Source organism: Arvicola amphibius, chromosome 7 (genome assembly GCF_903992535.2).
Source record: "Arvicola amphibius chromosome 7, mArvAmp1.2, whole genome shotgun sequence".
NCBI lineage: Eukaryota > Metazoa > Chordata > Mammalia > Rodentia > Cricetidae > Arvicola > Arvicola amphibius.
In genome coordinates, this window is record NC_052053.1 from 108,832,741 (window position 1) to 108,855,817 (window position 23,077).

Here is a 23,077-nt window from a genome sequence, read left to right on the forward strand (position 1 = left end):
AATACTTCCACACACATGTCAGCACATGGTGCTTACACACACACACACACACACACACACCATACACTCATACACACAATTTGGGGGGCATTCGTTTTTCAAGAAAGGCTTTTTCTATGTAACAGTCCTGGCTGGCCTGGAACTCACTTTGTAAACTAGGGTGGCCTTGAACTCACTAAGATCCACCTGTCCCTGCCTCCTAAGTGTTGGAATTAAAGGAGTATGCAAGGCAAGGAAAAGGATGAAAACTGTCTCTTAGATACTGAATTAGAATCATCCACTATATCAAGCCTGAAATCCCAGCTCTTGAGAAGCTAAAGCACAAAAATTGAAAATTCAAGGCTATTCTGGGCTACAAGCCAGACTCCCTTCTCAAAGGGAAAAAAAGAAGGCCACTGAGCTAAGCAAAGGGTGGATGGCTGTTGAGAACAGGGTATGAGTGAAGGGTAGGGTTTGCAAATGACTATGGTGTCTAATGCCATCACCAGAGGCAGCTTTACTGCTGCAAGGAAATAAGATTGCCCAGGGAGCATAAAATGAAAGGCATGTAATTTTGTCTAGAACTTCATGTTTTTCTCCAAAATTCAACCCTCAAAACACAATGTTTTCTAGCACCATCTACATACCAGGATATTCCACTGAACGTCATCCTGCCGTCTCAAATGTGACTGACTCTAATTGTATTGTAGGTCAGACCAGGTGATGTTGGCATGAGCTGTGCCTTAGCCACGTTCATTGGTATTTCACAGCTGCTCATGGTTCCCTCGCTGCCTGTACATCTGTCTCCGCAGAACCCAGGTTGCTAAACAGTAGTTCTCACACCCTTCTTCCTATCTCATTTCCCTTCTCCAAACCCTTCCTCACCGCCCCATCGTCACAACCAGCCTAACCCCACCCTACTTTCCGACACTTGACATTGTTCTCCGCCTAAAAGGGCTGGGTTCTTCCGTGGCAGCTCTCCTCTCATAGCTAATCTGTGTAGGATAGCCAACAGTTAAGCATTTAACTTCTATTAAAGGAAGTTTCTAGGTGGATATGGAGGCACACACCTGTCATGCCAACATTTGGGAAGCTAATCCAAGGAAATTGCCAAGAATCCAAGGCCGGCCTAGCTACATAGTATCAGGCATGCCCAAATACTTAACAAAACAAAGCAACATCAAAAAAAGTTTAAAAATCCAAAAAAGCACAAAAAAGGTTCTAATTCTTTAACAGCAATATGCTTCGATTGTTATAAGCCTTTTATTTTCCTTTGCTAAAACTAGAAAGGGGGCAGTGCTAAATTCCACATTTTCAGTCAGTTTACCTTGTGTTCTCCCTCTAAAAACAGGTGAGCAACTTAGGAGAATGGAGCACAGAAGAATCGTGTGTCCTGGTCTGGCAGACAACCCTCTCCTGCAAGGTAAGCTTCCTCTAAAGCCCAGTGACCCATCTCATGATAGCTATGTCCTGCTAAATCCCATCGCAGCCAGTGGGTGGACTTAATTGCCAGATCATATTGGAACTCTGTGATACCATTCCAAGGAACTGCCAAACTTTTTTCCTTGACTGGCAACAGCATTTTACAATCCAGATTAGCTACTTCTTATGTGTGGAACGATAACACAAATTATTTAGCCTGAGTTCCCCATCATTTTTCAAATGAGAGGGTTCCTAAAACAAAGATTAGCATTTATTGAGCACTTCTGAACGCCAGCATTGTTCGAGATACTTTGCATGATTTTGTTGATTGTATTCCCTGTGGTAAGCTCTAAGACAATAGAAAACTGTTAAATGTCAATTTCAGGTATTTTTAAAGTTAATATAGTAACGTCCCATGCAACTGTTGCCCAATCTCCTAGTATTAGGTGCTGCGATGTTCTAGGACTGAACCCAGGATGCAACTGTCACCCAAAGTCCCTTGGTATTAGGTGCTGCTGCCATGTTCCAGGACTGAACTGAGGGCCTAGAGCTGCCTCTAATTGCACGTGCTTCAAGTAGTTCTTGCAATAATAAAGAAAAAACATCTTGGACTTGATGATGCACACCTTTTATCCTAGCTGTCAGGAAGAAAAGGCAAGTGGATCCCTGTGAGTTCAAAGCCAGCCTGCTCTACAAGGTGAGTTTCCGGGCAGCCAGGGCAACACGGTGAGAATAGTAGATGGGCCCTGTCTCAAAACAAAGAAACAAAAAACTCAGGAGGACATAGTACCCACGGGAGTGGTTAATAATAAATTCTCACCCTCTTCAAGGTCACACCCCTCCCTGGCTTGGCTTTCTCTCCTCACTCCCAGCGCCATCACCATTAGAATGGAACCATCCATCACCTGCTACGCTCAGGGCGCTCTACTCCTACGCTTCCTGATAGTCTGCAAGCTCCTAGTTAGGGTGGTGGTTGTCCTTGCTGAGTGACCACAATTCCTGAATCGGAGCTTTAATAAAAGATTATCTGTAAACCGAGGCTTTAATGAAAGGCCATTTGGACACTTATCTACTGTTTTAAAATCTTTAGAGACAATTTCAAGAAATAGACAATCCCTCTCTAAAGACAGGCCAGGGAATCAGAAGCCCCCATCCTCTCTGACTGGACATGTGGTTTCTAATTTTGCTCTTTAAAAATAAACCTTGTGGCTGAAGAGAAGAGTCAGTGGTTAGGAGCACCGGCTGCTGCTGAAGAGGTGTTGCTTCAGTTCCCAGCAGTCACGTGGTGGCTCACTAGTCCCTGAAACTCCAGTTCCAGAGGAGCAGATGCGCTCTCTGGCCTCCACAGGCACCAGGCATGCATGTGATGCACATCCATACATGCAAGCAAATCACGCAGACACATAAAAATAAAACTAAATGAATTTGCTTTTTGCTTTTTTTTTTTTTTTGAGCTACAGTTTCACTATGTAGATCAGGCTGGCTCCAAACTCAGAAGTGTGTGTCTGCCTTAAAAGTGCAGGGAGTCAGGCACATGTCACCACATCTGGCTAAATCTGTTGTTGTTGTTATTATTAATAATAAATTCTCTGCCAGACTTTAGTTCCAGTGCTCAGGATATAGAGGCAGGTGGATATCCGTGAGTTCCAGGCCAGCAAAGGCCACACAGTGAGACCCTGTCTCACAAAGAAAATTATAACTAAATTAAATCTTTTAAGAGCTCTGGATGTAGCTGGGAGAGTACTTGCCTAAATGCATGTCTAGCCCTGCATAAATTGGGTGCGTATAGCAAAGATTTGTGCAGCACTCAAAGACAGAGCCTGAGAACCAGAAAATCAATGTCATCCTTAGATATCAGTGAATTTGAGGTCAGCTTGGGCTATAGGAGGCCTTGTCTTTACATAAATAAATATTTTTTAAATAAGTAAATGTAGCTGGGCAGCAGTGGTGCCACACACCTTTAATCCCAGCACTTGAGAGGCAAAGGCAGGAGGATCTCTTTGAGTTTGAGATCAGACTAGACTACAAAGTAAGTTCCAGGACAAGCAGGGCTACACAGAGAGACATATATATAAGTGTGTGTGTACACATTTTTTTAAAAAACCTGAGTGTGGTGGTACAAAACTGTAGTCCCAGCACAGAAGGAAGCAGCTCAAGACTAGCTTGTCTCAAAAACAACAGCAGCAACAACAACCAAACAAAATATTCCAGGCCAACTTATACATTGCAAGACTCTGCCTCCAAAAAAAAATGAATGAATAGATTTAATGATCAAGAATATCCACTATGTTATGATTGCCAATTATTAAATGCAACAATGGTAATTCTCTCTTCAAAAAATTTTTTCAAATACATTAGAATGCACTTGAGAGCTGCAGGGATTTGTAAAAAGATCTTGCTGGCCATGATGGCACTTGACAGTTCCCAGTTCTAGGGAGGCTAAGGCAAGAAGATCACTTGATTTTATTTAAGGCCTGTAAAATTTTTCTCTCCTGCCTGCCAGTTCCAGAATAAGCACTCAGAGACTTACTATTACTTACAAATGTTTGGCCAATGACTCAGACTTATTACTAACTAGCTCTCACATTTAAATTAATCCATTTCTATTAACCTGTGTGCTGCCACGTGGCTGTGGTGTTACCTCATTTTTCACGTCTTATTTTCTTGGAGGCTGACTGACATCTCCCAAACTCTGCTCTTCTTCTCCTGTATCTCTTCTTGGATTTTCTGCCTGATTCTATCCTGCCTTGCAAAAGGTCAAAGCAGCTTTATTTATCAGCCAATGAGAGCAACACCTATTCACAGCATATAGAGAGACATCCCATGGCAAAGACCATCCTAAGAAATATTGAGCACCTGCAGCTGGGAAGGCCCTAGTGGGGAAAGCTATAGCTAGTATTTGCTGAATGGACTGAATGTGCCCATCAAATGGTCGTCTAAAGAGTTGTGTTTATGCCCATGGTTAGTGCCACCATCAACTTTGGTCTAAGAAGCTCCTTTTTGCAGGGGGCAGCAGTCATCTTATAAGACTCATATTTAATTGAAAAGTCAGCCATAAGCGGAAAATCTTCACGCTCCAAGGCTCGGGAGACATGGAACATGGAAGATGGGGTGGTAAGAATGTGAGAGCCGGAGGAAGAAGTGAAACAAAATGCAAAGATGCCCTCCGCGCGTGATGCCCTCCAGGGCACGTGATGTCCTCCATGCGTGATACCCTCCGCGTGTGATACCCTCCTCGAGTGATGCCACGTGAAGCCCTCCAGGGCACGTGAGGCCCTCCACGCGTGATGCCCTCACACGTGATGCCCTCCGCACGTGATGCCCTCCGCACGTGATGCCCTCCGCACGTGATGCCCTCCGCACGTGACATCTCCATTGCACTCTTGACCTCTGCAAAACTAGGTCTATCAACATGCTGTCACCCGGGACCTACAGCTAGATAAAGGTAGCTGGGGGAGTGGTTCGTAAGGAACCACCTTACCTGCACGTCTATAGGCACTAAATGGTCCCCCAAAAGAGGGGAGATGTTTTCTTCAGTGGTGGAGCCTCTGGTGAGGAGCCCATGCTCCTGTAAATAATCCCTCACCCAGGAGCCAGGAAGCAACCCTAAGGGAACTCATGGGTCATCACAATAAACAAAGACTCGGAAGTGAAAGAGGACAGGGACAGACTGAAGCAGGAAGAGGCCTAGAGAGGGTAGTGGAGGTGAATGTCATAAAAGAGCATTATATATACTGTGACATTCATAATGCCACGCAATAAAGAAATTTATGAAATGCCATGTACTACTGAAATTCATTATTATGTATAATCAACATATACTAATAAAAATTAAAGTTTAAAAAGCAGGTCTTTCACTTCCTACAGTAAGCAATGTGACTTTAAATAATCACTAAAATGCAGGGAACTGATCTATGTTTTCTTCTGCACCTCAGTGTTGCATGGAATAACTATGAGATGACTCGGGGTGATTGCTATGTAGCCTGAGAACCTGGTTCGGTCCCCACATTCACCCACACTTCACACACACAATTAAAAGCATTAGAGGAGCTGGAGAGAGTGCTCAGCGGTTAATATCCTGTTGAGGACCCACATTCAGCTCCCATCCATCTGTAGTGCCAGTTCCCAGGCACCAGGAGCTCTCTTCTGACTTCCGTCGGCACACACGTGGTGCACAGACATATGTACAGGCAAAGCGCTGTACTCATTAAGACATTTTTTTAAGTTAGACTAGCTGCAGTCTCCCCAACCTGCACCCCTGGAAGATCTGTGTGCTTGTGATTAAGTGGCCCGTAGAGATTATCCAGCTATTTGTAACTTGGTATATATTCATTCTTGGAAGGTTGTAAGATCCAGAAGGAGGACCGTTCACTTCTCTTTATTTCTCCTGAAATAATAGAGAAAGAGTTCACATATAAAGCTGGCTGTGATGTCAGAGAGCTCGTCTGGGCCCTGTTTCTTGACCCAGCTGCTCTTTCTCCACGTTAAAATGACGTCAGCAGGAGCCTTACCACAGAAACTGCACTGTGCACTGACTCAACGGACCAAACCAAAGCGCTTAAACCTCTCCCGGAGTTTTCCGGCTCCCCCTTGACACCCCTTTCTTTTAGTCAAAGAACTAGTGGTTACACATTTTGTGTGGTTTGAAGAAGTAACACTACCACGATACTTCTTTTTCTTTGGTGTGATGGGTGTGAACACCTAAAGCAGGGGGACTGCCTTGAGTTCAAGGTTACCCTGGGCTGGGGTACATAGTTCTTACCGAACCAACTAGGGCTACATGGGAAGACTCTGTCAAAAAGAAAATGGAAATGTCGCAGTCGGCCTCAAGAGCCTGAGACTTTCTCATGGAACTGCACCCGTGTTTAGCTTGAGGCACAGCTACATGCTCACCTCTACTCACAGGCCTGGTTATCTGCTGGATTTCAGGTTTTTAAAATGCTAGGCATGTTCTCAGTGGTAAAGGACTTGCCTAGTGAGCAGGAGGCCCTGGGTTCAATTCCTGGGTACACACACACATACATCAAGTTTCAAAATTAAGCCATTATCAGGGTGTTCATTTCAGTTATGATCTTAGAGTGCCTAAGAAATAATTTACGGCTCAGGGGGGAAAAATACCAGCAGTGTACCAAACAGAAATACGATGTATTAGTAGCTACCAGTATTCCAGTTTTAACCTGTTAAATGAGTCATCAGTTACTAACCTCAAAAAAAAAAAAAAAAAAAAAAAAAAAAAAAAAAAAAACCTTGCTTGTAAAACGGCTTAAGAATCACTCTGGGTTAGCTACAGCTGGATATACACACAGAGTCACTCTGGGTTAGCTACAGCTGGATATAAACACAGAGTCTCTCCGGGTTACCTACAGCTGGATATATACACAGAGACACCGATTTATCACTCATTCTGTTAATTACACTTTTTTCAACAGGAAACATATATTTACTACTTTTAATATTACTGTATTTTTACTAAAAATTTCTTGAGAGAATAAGTGAATCCTGGCATTGGAAGATTTCTAAAACAAAAATGAATTCTGAATCCACTGATAACAGGCAGGTTGTCAGCCAGTTCACAGCCGCTTACTCACTTCTTGCGGCTGACTCGTCACTCCCTCCTCCCGACTGTAACTTGGAAGAGGGGGGTGGACCCAGTCCTCTCGGGGCTGTTTCCCTGCGTTACCATCTGGTTACCTCGTAAATAAAATAAGCCTTTCTACAAGCTTTTATACAATTTTTGAAACTGAAGCCCTGTTATATAATTCAGCTAAGAATGGGTCAAATTTAGAACATGTTACACAGATTTTTCTAAGTTTACATTTTTAGAAATTTTTTCAAGTCTTAAAAATAGCCATTTTTTTCTTGACACAAAAATGATTTTATTAAAAAGTATGGTTTTCTTCTAACCTACACAAACCTTTAAAAGTTAAATCTGAACTTTATCTTATTTTTCCCCATGCATTCTTCACATATTACACACCGTGAATGTTGAGCTCCTTATGAACATGTTCATGAGTATACTTAACGCAAAATCTGATGAAAGAAGAAAGAATGAGCAGACTGGGACGTGACTCGACATGCCCATGACGGCTGGCCAAATGCACAGCAGAGAAAGGGTACACCTGGCTATTCTCCAAGCAAAGGCACGACAAAGCCATAAAGGGTTCTGAAATCAGGGTTTCAATGCTGCTGTTGAAAACGAGCAACTTCTGGACCGAGAGAGATGGCTCGTGGATAAAATCGATACTGGTCTAAGGAAGCTAAGAAAAGGCCTTCAGTCCCTGGAACCCATGTAAAAACTAGATGCAGTAGCAAGCCTCTGTAATGAAAACACTCTTACAGGAAGATGGGCGGCAGAGGTAGGGGAATCTTCTGGGATCTAAAGGGCCAGCCATCCCGGAGCAGGCAGTATACAGCAGCAGAAACAAGGAGCCTGCCTCAACAAGAGGGAAGGCCAGAACTGCTTTCTGACCTTCACACATGCAACATGACACACATGAACTCCTCATTTATATATACAAATACACATAAATAAATACTTTTAAAAATGGTATTGTAGACCTGATCAAAAGCCTATTGCTGGTCCCAGGAAGAGGAAACTACCGTGGCTGCTTTGTCAAATGGGCATATCCACTGCCTTCTGGATGTTTCTGTTTAGACACATAGGCCAGTGCTGCTCTCAGACTCGGTTAGGGGAGCCTCTTTTCCACAGGCAGTAGTTAATGCAGACTCATAAGTGGTTAAAATCCTAGAAATAAGTGACTGTTGGGTGCCTGTCTGTAAGTGAGACATTTATATCACATAGTCCCTTCAAGGCTCAGGGAATACTGTAGGAGAGGAGCATAGAAAAGGCAAGGACCAGAGAACGGCGAGGGGTGCTGTGAAATGCTGTCTCGTGGCCATGGCGTGGCCATGGCAGTCATGAACTCACAGGGGCTATGGTGACTTCCACCAGACCCACGCGAGGTTCAGATAGCTGACATTCCAGCACAAACAAGAAAGGGGTTCGTGAGACTCCACCCTCACCTGCGGAACTATTCACAACTGATGGCTGCTAGGGAGGGGTCATTTTTCTTTGGGGGTGGGGCCACCAGTAGATTGCCCCATGCTTCACTTCACAGTCCTACATCCATGAATACGCAAGTGTCACTAATCTGATTCAGCGGTTATTTAAAAGTTATTTAAAAGAAGAAAAGGATATGAAATTAGGTGGAGGAAGTCTTAGGGGAATCTCGGTGGAATGGGAGGGGAGATGATGTGGGAGGCCCTTCTGTCTATGTGTTGCTTTTACTGGCTAATGAATAAAGAAGCTGTTTGGGCCAGTGGCTTAACAGAACAGAGCTGGGTGGGGGAAACTAAACTGAATGCTGGGAGAAAGAAGGTGGAGTCAGGAGAAGCCATGTAGCCTCACCAGAGACAGATGCCAGAATGTAAGCCACAGCCATGTGGCGATACACAGATTAATAAAAATGGGCTAAATTAAGATGTAAGAGTTAGCCAATAAGAATCTAGAGCTAATGGGCCAAGCAGAGATTTAATTAATACAGTTTCTGCGTGGTTATTTTGGGCTGAGCAGCCAGGAACAAACAAGTGGCTTCCTCCTTACAACAGAGAGATTTGGGGTTGATGTGATCAAGATACTTTGTACACGTGTATGAAACTAAAGAATAGAAAAAAAATTAATAAAAGAGAATCTAGTCATGCAAACAAGTCCCTTGATCAATGCTACAAAGAACAGAGCCACTCGCTTTGTTCTCTTGCTCCTCACCGTTCCTTACCCTCAACCCTTTTCTCCTCAGCCAGGCTCAATGACACGTGTCTCACCAACACGTAAACAGCAACGTCCGGTAGTAACATCCCCAACTAGTGCTTCCCTCACGTACTTCACCTATGTGCCGCCTCTCCACAACGTCTTCAGGAGCACACACACATCTGACCACGTGAACTGACAGATCTGATGCTCTACAGCCACGGTGTCTTACTAGATTTGATATTTAAAATCATGCACATACCTGCAGTTTGTGAGACGGCCCCCATTCTAAAGGCTACTGCTTAGGAGCCAACAAGACTTCGGTTGAGTACTCTGTCACTTAAGCTGTGTTATCAGGGACAAACAGCTTAAATTTTTGTGCAGTAAGTCCCTTATCTATACAATGGGAGATAACATCTCCTCCTTTGGTCTGTCCGGAAGGTTATATTTAAAGTCCACGGCATACTGGCAAGCACACAGTAATTACTCAACAGCTGCTATTATTTAACTATATGCTCCATTTTCTGATCCTGTAGATGAGGATGAAATAGTCTACAATTCAGAACTGAGGTCAACAAAGGGTTAAGTCTCAGTTTGCAAATCTTGAGAGAAGTTTCACCAAGGGGCTGGAGAGATGGCGTGGCAGCTCAGCAGCTCACAGCACTTGATGTTCTTGCAAAGGATCTGGGTTCAATTCTCAGCACCCACATGGTGGCTCACAACAACCTGTGACTGCAGTTCTAAGCCCTCAGAAACTCTCTTCTGACTTTTTGTACACCAGACTCACATGGGGTACACATGTATACACAAAGGCAAGACATTCATACGCATAAAATAACTTCAAGATTTTTTTTTTCTAAAAAAAAGAGAGGCTTCATATAAAACGTAAGAGAAAGAGGGGCGAATGCAGTAGCACATAACTTTAACCCCATGGTTGTGTTTGGAGGGCAGAAGCAGGAGAGTCTGTGAGTTCCAGCCAACCTGATCTACATACCTAATTCCAGTCAAGCCAGGGCTTCCAAGTGAAACCCTGTCTCAACAAGCAGATACGTACATGTGCTTACATGTAAACACACACACACACACACACACGATGTTAATTTTGTTTAATGTAATAACAAATTTACAGAAGGATATAATAAACTGTTAACTGTGGGCTGAGATGGCTCAGTAGGTACAAGCCCTTCTGATGATCTGAGTTCAATTCCCAGAACCCAGAGTAGAAGGAAGAACCAATTCCTACATGTTGCTCTGATCCAAATGTGTGTTGCCATGCACACACACACACACACACACACACACACACACACACTCCATATACATGTAAGTAGAACAGTTTTTGTTGTTATTGTTTTTCAAGACAGGGTTTCTTTGTAGCCTTGACTGTCCTGGAACTCACTCTGTAGGCCAGGCTGGCCTCAAACTCACAGGCATGCAAACACCACCACCAGCTAGCAGAACATTTTTTAATTAGTAATTTTATATTAGTTAAGAGATTAAGTTAAACCAGGAGGTGGTAGGGCATGCCTCTAATCCCAGCACTCAGGAGGCAGAGGCAGGTGGATCTCTATGAGTTTGAGACCAGTCTGGTCTATAGAGTGAGTTTCAGGACAGCCAGGACTACACAGGGAAATCCTGTCTTGAGAGAGAGAGTAAGTCAATTAGCATGGGTAACTTCTCCATTGCACACCACGACTACTTGAATGATAAACATACAGAAAACTGGAGTCCAGTGTTAACTGGTAGCCACTGCTATGGTTTGCTGCGCTAATCTCAAACTACCAGCCTGCAACTTATTTTATACAGTTTTGAGAGGAGATATGAGGCTTACATGTATAATTATGGAACTAGAATTACTTAGGTTTAGGTATGGTCACCATAAACAACTCCAGGAGACCTAAACAATGCAAAAGCGAAAATAAAAATTAATTTAAAAAAACAAGGAATAAAGGTAACATTTTCCAAATGGTTTCTTCTCATTTTCCCTTACCTCAAGGAAACTGGTTGTGATGAACTCATGTTCCTCACCTCCCACTTCACCCCAACTGCCAATCCCTGCAATGCTTGTAAGGAAAGAATGGCTTGAGAACTAAAGCCGCTGGTGCACTAAAGTGCCTCTCTAACTTTCACCCACATGTCTGCTACTACCACTCCCTATCATCTCCAGCTTTTTGGAATATTTCTGTTAGTAACTTACCCCCTGCATTCTCTTTCACTACAAACTAGTTGCCAACTATGTCACTTTAAAAAAAAAATTGTCTAAGGAAAGTCCTGCTGACTCTAGTGTCATTTCTAAATGGTTCCTTTTGGACTCAGCAGGTAAATGTGCTTGCTGCCAAGTATGATGAACTAACCAAGTTTGATTCCTGGAACCCACATGGTGGAAGGAGAGAACTGACTTCCAGAAGTTGTTCTTTTTGACCTTGCATGTGCTCTGAACACATACACAAAATAAAATGTAACACGAAATTTTAAAGGAGCCACATATAATATAGAAATAAACGCCTGCAGGTACATTTTGATAAATTCTTTCTTACAAAAGCAAGCAGTGGACATATTTTGGCTCACCGGCCATAATCTGTGGTCTTGAAAATTCATCGCACCTTATAAAGGTTTAAGAATGGAATTAGAAGCCAGGAGGTGGTGACACATGCCTTTGATCCCAGCACTCTATGAATGTGAGGCCAACTTGGGTTACAGAGTGAGTTCTAGGACAGCCAGTGCTACAAAAAGATTATTTAAAACTTTAGTATGTATGTATGACTCTTCTGAATGTACATGCATATGAGTGCAGATGCCCATGGAGCCCAGAAGTGTGGGGTCTCCTGGAGCTGACCTATGGGCAGGTGTAGCCACTAGCTACCTGAAACTTCTGTGCCAGGGGAATGTGGCTAGTTCATATTGAGACACACTTTACATGCATAATAACACATCTAAATCATGAAGATTTTGTATGAAATACTGTTAATATTTTTTCTTTGTTATTCGTTTATTTCATAGTGCCGGGGATGCTATGAATGCTAGATAAGAATTCTTCCTCTGAGCCGTCTTGATCCATTGTTTCCCTTTACACAAAATTTTCAGGACCCAGATGAGATTCCCTTCCCACAATGTGGGTCCTGGGGTGTAGTGTGAAGCGGCGGGGCTGCGTCCCGCCACCCGCCACCTGGCTAGCTTTACCCAAAATAATTACAGGGAAACTGTATTCTTTTAAACACTGCCTGGCCCATTGCGCCAGATGATGCGGCGAAGATTGGAAATAACCAAAAATAGTCCTTTTATAATTACTCAATTTTAATACAAAGGGAGATAAGGGAACTCACAGAACCGAGGGTCCAACGGAGCAGAAGGAGAGCGCGGGCGAGCGCCAAGAACGGGTTGCCTTCCGGCCCCCAATCCTATTTAAAGGGCAATGCTACCCCGCTGGAGCAGCCACGCCCCTGAACGCAGGGATTGGGCCAGCTGCCCCAACACTGGGGACCTAACCACACAGCTTGGTGGCAAGCACTTTTACCCACTGAGCTATCCACCCGCACTTTTAAATTTTGCTGTTTTTTTCCAGCAGGCTCTGTGTAGCCCTAACTGTCCTGGAACTAGTTCTGTAGACCAGGCTAGCCTTTAACCCAGAGATCTGCCTATCCCTGCCTCCTGAGCGCTGGGATTAAAGGTCTGAGTCATGACACAGGCTTACCAGCACTTTAGTTTTATTTAGAGTTGAAGCACGATTAATAAAAACTCAGGGATAGAAATTGGGGTTTAACCTCAAGATCCGAAAAGCAAAGCAGCCAGCCACTGGCTTTTACCTCGAGTTAGTCAAAAATGGAGATCCTGCCTGCAGGAATCTCAGAATGTGATTCCTCAGAATGAGAATCTCAGATTCTCAGATGTGTCTGAGAGCTGTCTCCTTCCCATTTTATAATCCTCTCTAGGGCTGGCAGTAAAGGCATGTACCACTACCGCCTGGTTTCTATGGCAAACTAATGTGTCTTCAGGGATTAAAGGTGTGTTTTATTGCTGCCTGGTCTATAAGGCTGACCAGTGTGGCCTTGCTGATCCTCAGGCAAGTTTTATTTATTAAAACACAATTGAAATGCCACTACACAGAGTCTTTAGCCTAGGTTGGATTGGAATTTGCAGCAATCCTGGCTTAGACTCTAAAGTGTTAGGATTGCAATATATGAGCCACTACATGGGCCTCGGCATTTGATTTTTTTTTTTGTTTTGTTTTGTTTTTTGTTTTTCGAGACAGGGTTTCTCTGTAGCTTTGGAGCCTGTCCTGGAACTAGCTCTTGTAGACCAGGCTGGCCTCAAACTCACAGAGATCCACCTGCCTCTGCCTCCCGAGTGCTGGGATTAAAGGCGTGCGCCACCACCGCCCGGCTTCGGCATTTGATTTTTACAGAAGTCTCTTAAGTCGTCTCTAATATCATTCCCCAGGGACTCAAAACAACCAATTAGAAAATTATGGGAAGTTATTGAAAGCATTTTTAAACAAAATACTAAAAATATTAAAATTAATAATCACTGTCATCTAGCCGCATTCATAGTATGGGACAGGCTACCTGAATCTAAGTCTCAGCCCTGAGATTAACATGACCCTCTCTGTGCCCCAGTTTCTTCAACTGTAAAATTGGAGCCTTGTGCCCAAGGCTATTGGGAGGCTATTCAGAATCTACATGTATTACATGCTCAGAACAATGTCCAACATGTGCCAGACATTCAGCAAATGCTATGATTATTAGAATGCTTACTAATTTTGATCCCTTTGCAACTAGAATTGCAACCTAGAATTATTCATAAAACTTCTTCTTAATGGTGGGGATCAAACCCAGGGCCTTGCCCATGCTAGGCAAGCACTCTGCTAGTTGCTTACCATATTCTAATAAGCTTCACATATCCAAATGCCCACTTCTATAACCAAAATATGTGATCTTCTTCCTTAGTCTATTAGCTCTAATAGAAAACTTTTTGTTCACCAATGAGTTTCATATAGCCTATAAACTACCAGCAAAATATTCATCTAGAAAAGGTCCATGCCACTAATGCTGAGGACCTGAGTCTTATCCTTGGGTCCCACATGGTAGGAGAGAACTAATTCGTACAAGCTTTCCCGACGTAGTCCTGAGCACTCATGCACCCACACACGTACAGATGACAAATGTGATTTAGAATGCTAAATGCTCGTTTGTCCTTCTTGGAACTTCTAGCTGGGTGTGGCAGTATATACCTGTAACCCTGCACTCGGATGGCTGAAGCAGGATTACTGTGGTCAAGGTCGGATCCTGTTTGAAAAACAAAACTAAAACCACCTTACTTCCATAATTCCTCTTAACTATATGATTCAGTTCCTACATCCTGTTATATAGAACAACTTTCCAGGCAAGAGAAAGCCACATGTTGAATCAATTATTTTCCCTGGTTTATACGGAACAGGGTAATACTGGGGCAAACAAAATATATTAGTTGCCATGTCAATAAAATTTTGCCTCTTGCAAAGTTTCATAATATAAAAAATTGGATTCAGAACTGATTACAGTAATATCCCGAAAATAAAGGCCACAATTGAATGTTATTTGAATCTATTCCAAATTAATCTAGGCTATCTAAAGGGAAATGCACTTTTAGAGAAATGCTTTTAAATTCAAATATTAAGCCACCATAAAAGTAAACATCTTAAATAATTCACAAATTTTTCAAGAAATAAAACTGAGCCGGGCGGCGGTGGCGCACGCCTTTAATCCCAGCACTCGGGAGGCAGAGGCAGGCAGATCTCTGTGAGTTCGAGAGCAGCCTGGTCTACAAGAGCTAGTTCCAGGACAGGCTCCAAAGCCACAGAGAAACCCTGTCTCGAAAAAAACCAAAAAAAAAAAAAAAAAAAAAAAAAAAACTGAAAACCTCTGGTTTCACATATTTACATGCAGAAAACAAAAAGTCAATAAAGCAAGTTATGTTGGTGCACACTTGTAATCTCAGCACTTGGGAGGCTGAGAGGACCACTACAAATCTGAGGTCTCTCTGGGGTACACAGTAACAGCCTACATCAAAAAAACCAACCAACCAACCAACCAACAGAACCACAGAAACTCCATGTTAGCCTGTTATCTCAGAAGTCACAAAAAGCCCCCAGGGCTCATTAAAAATATAAATGTGGAAAATTATATAAGCCATTGTTTCTCAAACTTTTGATTCAACTAATCTAAACAACTGTCTTCTCTGAAGACTTCCTATATGCTTACAGTATTTGAAAATGTTGGCTTTAGACGTGGAGTCAGCATTTCCCATAAAGGGCCAGCTGGCAAGTATCATGAGCTTTCAGGCCATATCCTGTCCGTGTCACAGTTTCTTACAGTCATTTTCCTCCAAGTGACATGGATCAAACCCAGAGCTTCGCATATGCTAGGCAAGTGCTCTACCACTGAGCTACACTCCCCAACCCTACTTCTTATAATCTTTAGAACTCCTTTGAAAATATAAAAACTATTCTTAGCATAATCTCTGTAAAAACAGGCCACAACTTCTACAGTCCAGCTTCTACACTCTATCTTTTTGTTCCAGTACCAAACACACTACCTTCTTTCCTCAAACGTTTGTCCAACATAACCTTGGTGAAGCCTTTTGAACATGTCCTTACCTGTCCCCCTCTATATAATGTACTGTGCTAGTGTATCACCAATATTCACACTTACCGTCCAATCTCTGTTCTCTCCCCACCCTCCCATGCGTGTCCATGAAGGCAGACATTGGCTGCTTTGCACTGCACAGAAACAGTTCCAGGAACATTAGGCTCTCAATACATCAATCTACCCTCAAACTCATACAACAGATACCAGAGGAAGTGTGTACTTCATGTAATCCAACAGGTTAAAAAAATGCTCAAAGACAAAACTGACAAGTAATTTAAAGCTGTTCAAGTAGTCATAAGACACTTTAAATAGGTGGGCGCCATTTGTAACAGGGTGTTAAAAGCTAAAACATTTTGTCTGAGACAGGACTACAAAATCAAAACTAATCTAGATTCTATAGTAAAACTATATCAAAATAAAAATTTAAGTACTTTTTACCATCCCACAAAGTAAGTTTGGTTCTTAGTCTAATTCTCTTGAAGCATACCATTACTTTAGCTCATATAATAAACAAATTTCAATTATAATTCCTAAGTCCCTCTACAGATCTACTTTCTTTGATCTTATCCACAAGTGTTCCCTGCCAGTTCAACTAGTTTGGCAGCTTTAAAGTTTGGCAAAGCAATAAGTTACTTTTTTTTTTTTAAACCAGCTCCTTCTCACATTATTTCAATATAAACTTCTGAATACTATCACTTCTACCATCCACCATTTGATTAAACAAGCAAAATACTAGACTCCACCGACAGGTAGGCTGCAAATATGCTATGCTCAGTGATTAGTCTGATATGAAAAATATTTCAAATTGCTACATGCTGTCTTGCAAATATAATTATCACGTCTAAAGACAAGACTTATCTGACTACAACCTGTACACACACACACAGAGTGAGAGAGAGAGAGAGAGAGGGAGAGAGGGAGAGAGGGAGAGGGAGGGAGGAGACAAGATATATCACTATTCAGACTATACAATGTCTCAATTTCTGTCTAAAGCATTATAAACCATTGGAAAATATTTTCTACTGTTACCACTGAAAAACTGACCTTGGACATCTCAGTAAGCCACAGTAATAGATATACTAGAAGTATCATTATGAGCCTTATTGGCTAGTTAGTTACAAGGTCTCATATAGACCAGGCTGACCTCAAATTTCTGATCCTCCTGCCTCCATCTCTCAAGTGCTGGGATTACAGGTAGGCTAACCTAGCCTTAATGTATAATCTAAATCATACTATATGTCTCATCCATTCATTATAGAATCAAACCTACAAAAAAATTTGACAGATAGTATAGGGAATGCTTACAAGAATATTTAAATGATTTCAAGCTATCCATACAATTTTACCTTTCACATGGCTGTAATTCTGCCCTTATTATCAAACAAGCAACTTTGAACTCTAAAAAGAATTTTTAAATCCAACTATTAAAGATTAAGACAACTAAAAAAAGAAAAAGAACTCTTCAAGCCAATTCCTTACCAAAACAATTTTGTACTTTCAAAATGCTAAGACTGTAATTTGAAAAACAAAGGATAGACTCCTGAGGTAGAGATGGTAGCACAGGCTTGTAACCCTATTTAGGAGGATGAAGCAAGGATCACAAGTTCAAAGTCCACCTGAGCAACTAAGCAAGTCCCTATCTCAAAATAAAAACTAAGGCAAAAAGGGTCAAGGACGCGGGCAGCATGCGATGGAGCACTTGCCTAGTCTCTACACGGCGGAGGGGAGACCTCAGACCTTAAACTGTTCCTGTCCCCTCGGTTGTCACAAAACACTGGTGAAATTAAAACAGGAAATACTGTAAGCAGCCACTACTGGGGGGGATCTTTTTTATCTTTTATAAAGTCAGGTGAGTCTCAAATTCACATTTTACCATATATCCTTGGAGAGTAACATGGCCCAATATACCAGTACATCCCACTTATCTATTCCAAGTAACATAACGTGAGAAACTGCACTGTGTAATTCCTTTATTTTCTGCATGTTAGTGCTTCATCAACACTACAACCATAAAGAACAATTCCAAGTACTGCACTTTTTAGCTGGGCGAGGGGGATCACAGTCTACAGACTCATTTACTTATATCAGACAAGATTAATCTTATTCAGAACTTACTGCAAGTTTATAAATTCACACAAATACAGAAATTGATGCAATTAAACAAAATCTTTAGGACCTTATTGTTTTAATTCTTCCATTATAACTTTTTCTGCAGGCTCAGTTTCCTGCTTCATAATCACCAATGGTTATGGTTCAATTTAACATCAATTATAAACCTTTTATAGATACTCTTAGAGAAATGTAAGTGAAAATTACAGTTTCTTTCCGAAAGGTTTAGGGTTTTCAAATTTCAAATGTTTCCCCCCTCCCACCTTTTCAGACATGTCAAATAAACTAAAAACAACCCATCTCACCTGCAACATTCAGTAATAGCAATCACTTGTATAAAATTTTAACTATGCCCCCAGTTATTTTAAGACACACAAAAAAATGGCTGTCTACCAATCTGTCACAAGTTAGAATACTACATTTAAGAATCAACATGAGGGTTTCAAGTTTCCTCCAGTTTAGGCATTTATACCTTTGTGCTTATTTTGTTTCAGGATGTTACTATAGCATTGATATTTGTATAACCATATTTATGTACCTTAAAATGTAATCATTTAAAACACTAAGAATTACATTTACGGTGGAGCTTTGGGAATTTTAAAAAGCAACTATATGTTCTTAAATAGGTGAATCAGCCTCATTTCTAGAGATATTTTTATTAATGTGAAACTGATAACTTTAGGCTTTAGTTGCATCTTGAATTCAAAAATCCCTCTGCACCAATAGGAGCCTACAACATAGCACCTTTTCTCATCTGCTTTAAGTTAGTTTTCCTTACAGCTCGTTTCTGTATAACCTTCTGTTTCTCATACATCTTTGGTAAAAGCTCCATTATACAATATGGCCAAAACATGAAGGACCAATACTGTGCAACTATACCATGATATCCGGCTTGATTTTAATTTTCAGACACCCTCATAAACAAAACCATTCCACCTTTTCCTGTATACTGCCCTTGCAGGCTACACTTCTGAAATTCCCTAAGTTTAACTCCTTGACGATCACTACATTAATCCTTAAGGCTACATAAGAACCAGATGCTGCTCCACAATTTTGAATCAACACTAACATTTGGTTCAAAATATTACCATAGTGGTCTCAATCTAGCAACTGGTCCTAACCAGCTCATCTTGTTAAGATCTGGGTTATCACCAGTGAGCACAACGCTTACCCTTAAAGGAAAATAGGTTTACATTCATTGTCATCTGTAGGTTCTTCCTCTCGGTCCTACTTCTCCTTTGTCACCCTCCAGTCTGCACCACTCACTCCGCACATTTCCTTCCTAAGGAGATACTGTATGACTGAACCAACAGGATATCTATATGCATGAGTTAATCCTACAATCAAGCAAAACTAAACACTTTTCTTTTTAAAATAAAACATCTTTTCCAGTGTTTTAATTAATGGAGATGTAGATCACTCATTTATAAAGAAAAAGTCATTTATCTTCAGTTTAAGCAGTTGCTGTAATGTGACAACAGGAATGTGTGTTTTCCCAGCTAGGTAAAAGGTGCATGTAATTTGACTTTTTCAATGTTTTATTAGTGAACAAAGCAAATGTTTAGTAATTTTAAAGCTACTGGTCTTAAAACATTTGAAACAAGGTAACATATTCTGATTTTGCCCGAAAGTCACTTAAAATATCTACAATATTTCATGTGTGTGGCGTATACCATTATTGCTCCATTTTCTGGAAAGAGTCTATTTTTAAAGGTAAGAAGATAGGGAACCAGCAAAGTTAGCAACTTTGCCGTGAAAAAGATCTGCACCCTCTAACAGGGGAGCTGTTTCAGGCAGCGAAAGTTAGCTACGGTAGGGGAGCTTGAGTTTGCCCTACTCATGCACGCTAATAGCTGACACTTCAAGGGACTTCTCCCATTACCTGTTTAACACACTCGTGTGCAACTGGAACATTACACTGGTATTACTCATTAGCTTGCCACTATGGGCTAAATTCACCATACTGGTCTTGGATAGAAAAGGTCACATTTGAAATTGCTAAAGTTAGCGCTAACAAGGAAGGGGGACAAGGCCTTAAATATAAAAGACAAACGGCAGTTTGATTAAGCAATAATTTTCAGTTTACTAGATGAAACAGACTTGCAACATAGTCTGCATGAATGCAAAATAAGCCATCTACAGCAAGTGATAAGAAACGGGGCAAAAAGGAAAAAAGCATACATTGGGGGGAAAAAAGATCCTCTCGAAGAAAAAAATCAAACCATTATTATAAAGGACTTTACCAAGAGCTGCTATTACCCCACCCCGTTTGCTGGAAGTCACAAGAGCATCTAGCACTGTATTCGTGTCAAATATCAGATCAGATCAGATCAGCGCACCCTAACGCAAAGCCAAAAAAAAAAAAAAAGAAAAAAGAAAAAGGGAACAAAGAAACCCCCAACCCCACTAAACCGTAGAACAGTAACTCCAGAGTTCAGATTCAAAAAAGAAAGTGGCAATTGAAAGAGGTTGATGATGGTGGCGATAATCCTATGAATGGGTTTTTGATTTCTCTCCTTCCGGGGGAATGGGTAGAGGATGCTCATTACGATTTGTAGTTAGAGGTTAACCATGTGAGCCCCTCATAGAGTCCGTCCCCGGTGGTGGCACAGGAGGGCTGCACATACCAGTTCCTGTCCCGAATCCGGGTCAGGCCCAGTTTCTCCTGGATCTCATGGGGTTTCATGGCATCGGTTAGGTCCTGCTTGTTGGCGAAGATGAGGATTATGGCGTCCCTCATCTCCCGGTCATTGATAATGCGGTGCAGCTCCTGGCGGGCCTCGTCGATGCGGTCGCGGTCGGCGCAGTCCACCACGAAGATCAGACCCTGGGTCCCGGTGTAGTAATGCCGCCAGAGCGGCCGGATCTTGTCCTGGCCGCCCACGTCCCACACGTTGAACTTGACGTTTTTGTAAGTCACCGTCTCCACGTTGAAACCCACCGTGGGAATGGTGGTCACCGACTGGCCCAGCTTCAACTTGTACAGGATCGTGGTCTTGCCGGCCGCGTCCAGGCCCAGCATGAGGATCCGCATTTCCTTGTTCCCGAAGATCTTGGATAGCACCTTCCCCATCGCGTCGGAGGAGCCGGGGCCGGGGGCATTCAGGTGTCCCGGGTCCCCTCTATCTACACCACCGCCGCCTCCGCGAGATCGAAACGGAGCCGCCCCGCCGCGAGGACACCCAGCGGCCCTGCGCGAAGCTGCCTGCTAGGGGCAGGGGCCCGGCCTGCGCTCACTCGGGCATCGCCCGCCGCCGGGGCCCTGCGTCTGCGCCGGGAGAGAGAGAGCCGCCGCCCTGCTGAGGCGAGGCGAAGCGAGGCGCGGCCGGCCCGGAACTGCCCTTCCCCCCCGCGGGCGCCGCGCGAGCGCCGCCGACAGCTCCTGCTCCGCCGCGGCTGCCGCCTCGACACGCGGCCGGCGCAACCGCGACCCTCCAGCCGGCCAGCGAGCACCGGGCTTCGGCCCCGACCCGGGTCACCCGACGAGGAGCGCGGTTCGGCGCCCCGTCAGGTCATGGATCCTCGCGGGAACTCGCTGCCGCCTGCAGGGACACAGAGAGGGAGAAGGGGAGTTACCGCCGGGACTCCGTGGGTGCGGAGGCCGACGCGGCCCGCCTCCCGGGGATCGGCCCGTGAGGTTACCTCCAGCCGCCGCCCCAAGCGCGGGTTTCCCTCCGGCCTCCACCTCCTCCTCCCAGCTCTGCCGCCGCCGCCGCCGCTGCCGGAAAAGGCGCCGAGGAAACCGCCTCACTTCCCCTCCCGACTGCGCCTGCGCGGCTCGGGCCGACCGTTCGGAAGAGCGCGACCTCTGGAAGGAGAGTGGCCCGCGCGCCTGACGTCACGGGCGCCACGCGCCGGGGGGGCGGGGCTACGGCGGCTCGCAGGACTCGGGGAGGCGCCTCGCGGAAGCCGCCGGCGCGGGGCTGGCCGCGCGCCCACCTGTCGCTCTCCTAGCGTCTCCCCGTTTTTTCTCCTCCGCTACCCGGAGTCCGGGGAGCAAAACCACTTGGGCGTGGGCTTCTTCGGTCCTCGAGGCCGACGCCCCCTCCCACGCAGCCGAGGCTTGTTCCCAGACTCCTCCCGCGAGGTCCCTTCCGCTCGCCCCGAGCCTTCCAGCGCCCGTGTCTCCTTTTTACCCCGTCGCCTCCCGACTTCCTCCGGTTTTCTGGAAGACACGTGGGAGGTTGGTGTTGCACAGAATCCGCCAGTCCAAGTAGCCCGCACTTTTTCTAGTCTCGGGTTTGCTCCTAGACCCTGCTTTTGAACGTTTAAACTCGCTCTCTTTGTAAACCTTGTCAGAACCACCCACATTTCTTAGGAAAAGAGGATCAGGGTCGACGAGATGGCTCCGGTGCCAGGCACCGCGGGTGAGGACCCGCGCTCCACCCCCAGAACCCTTATGGTTAAAAGAGAAAACTCCCTTAAATTGACCTCTGGACTCCACGGATAATAAGAAAACCTAGTTGGGTTTTGTTTTTGGTTTTAAATACTCTTTCATTTAGTGTGTGCGTGTGCGCAAAAGGTCAGAGGACAACTTGCCAGGGTCAATCCTCTTCCACCATGCTGGTCCTAGGGATTAAACTCAAGAAGTTATCAAGCATCACCATCTTGCTGGTCCTGGAAACCTTTTTGTATTAAATGGATAGTGTTAAGGTTAGAATAGGGTGAAATTTTAAATATCAAATAAGGGCAAAAATAAACGCAAGGGGAGAAAAACAGGGAAGTTAGAAGTTGTTACAAGAGCGGATGATAATTTACTGCTTCTATTTTATAAGTTAAGAAAATTGAAAGCCACCGGCGAGTCATGGTGGCTCAAGCCTATCTCAGAACTGATGACGGTGAGGAGGCCAAAGAGTTGCCATAAATTCTACGTCAGCCTAGGCCTAAGCTAGAGTGTATATCACTGGTTGTCAAGTAATACATCTAATGTTTATCTCAGGCTGGATTCCCAGGCCGGCCTCATTCACCGTGTAGCTCAGGATGACCTTGAAATTATTCTTCAGCCTTCACCTTACAGGGTAAGGTTACGGGTGTGGCCCAATTTATGAAACAAAGGGTACTTGAAACCACACCAGGCTTTCTGCTTGGGTGCTGACTGCAGATTCGAACTCTGGTACTTACACTTACAGGTGAAGTGCTTTTTATCCACTGAGCCATCTCCCCAGCCCCAATAATAAAATATTAAAGAATAATTATA

At 43.6% G+C, this 23,077-nt stretch overlaps 1 protein-coding gene across 1 annotated transcript; it reads right to left on the minus strand.

The window, feature by feature from the left end:
• Nucleotides 1–17,724: 17,724 nt before the first annotated feature.
• Arf6 (ADP ribosylation factor 6) lies at nucleotides 17,725–21,679 on the minus strand. The gene is made up of 2 exons (XM_038337206.1): nucleotides 21,523–21,679; nucleotides 17,725–21,422 (listed from the first exon to the last, which is right to left on the minus strand). The coding sequence occupies exon 2, from the start codon at nucleotides 20,951–20,953 to the stop codon at nucleotides 20,426–20,428; it is 528 nt and encodes a 175-aa protein (XP_038193134.1). The 5' UTR covers nucleotides 20,954–21,422; nucleotides 21,523–21,679; the 3' UTR covers nucleotides 17,725–20,425.
• Between the last annotated feature and the right edge of the window lie 1,398 nt (nucleotides 21,680–23,077).

Excerpts from the sequence above, each read along its gene's own strand:
- Arf6 (XM_038337206.1), bottom strand. The coding sequence starts at position 20,953 with ATGGGGAAGGTGCTATCCAAGATCTTCGGGAACAAGGAAATGCGGATC.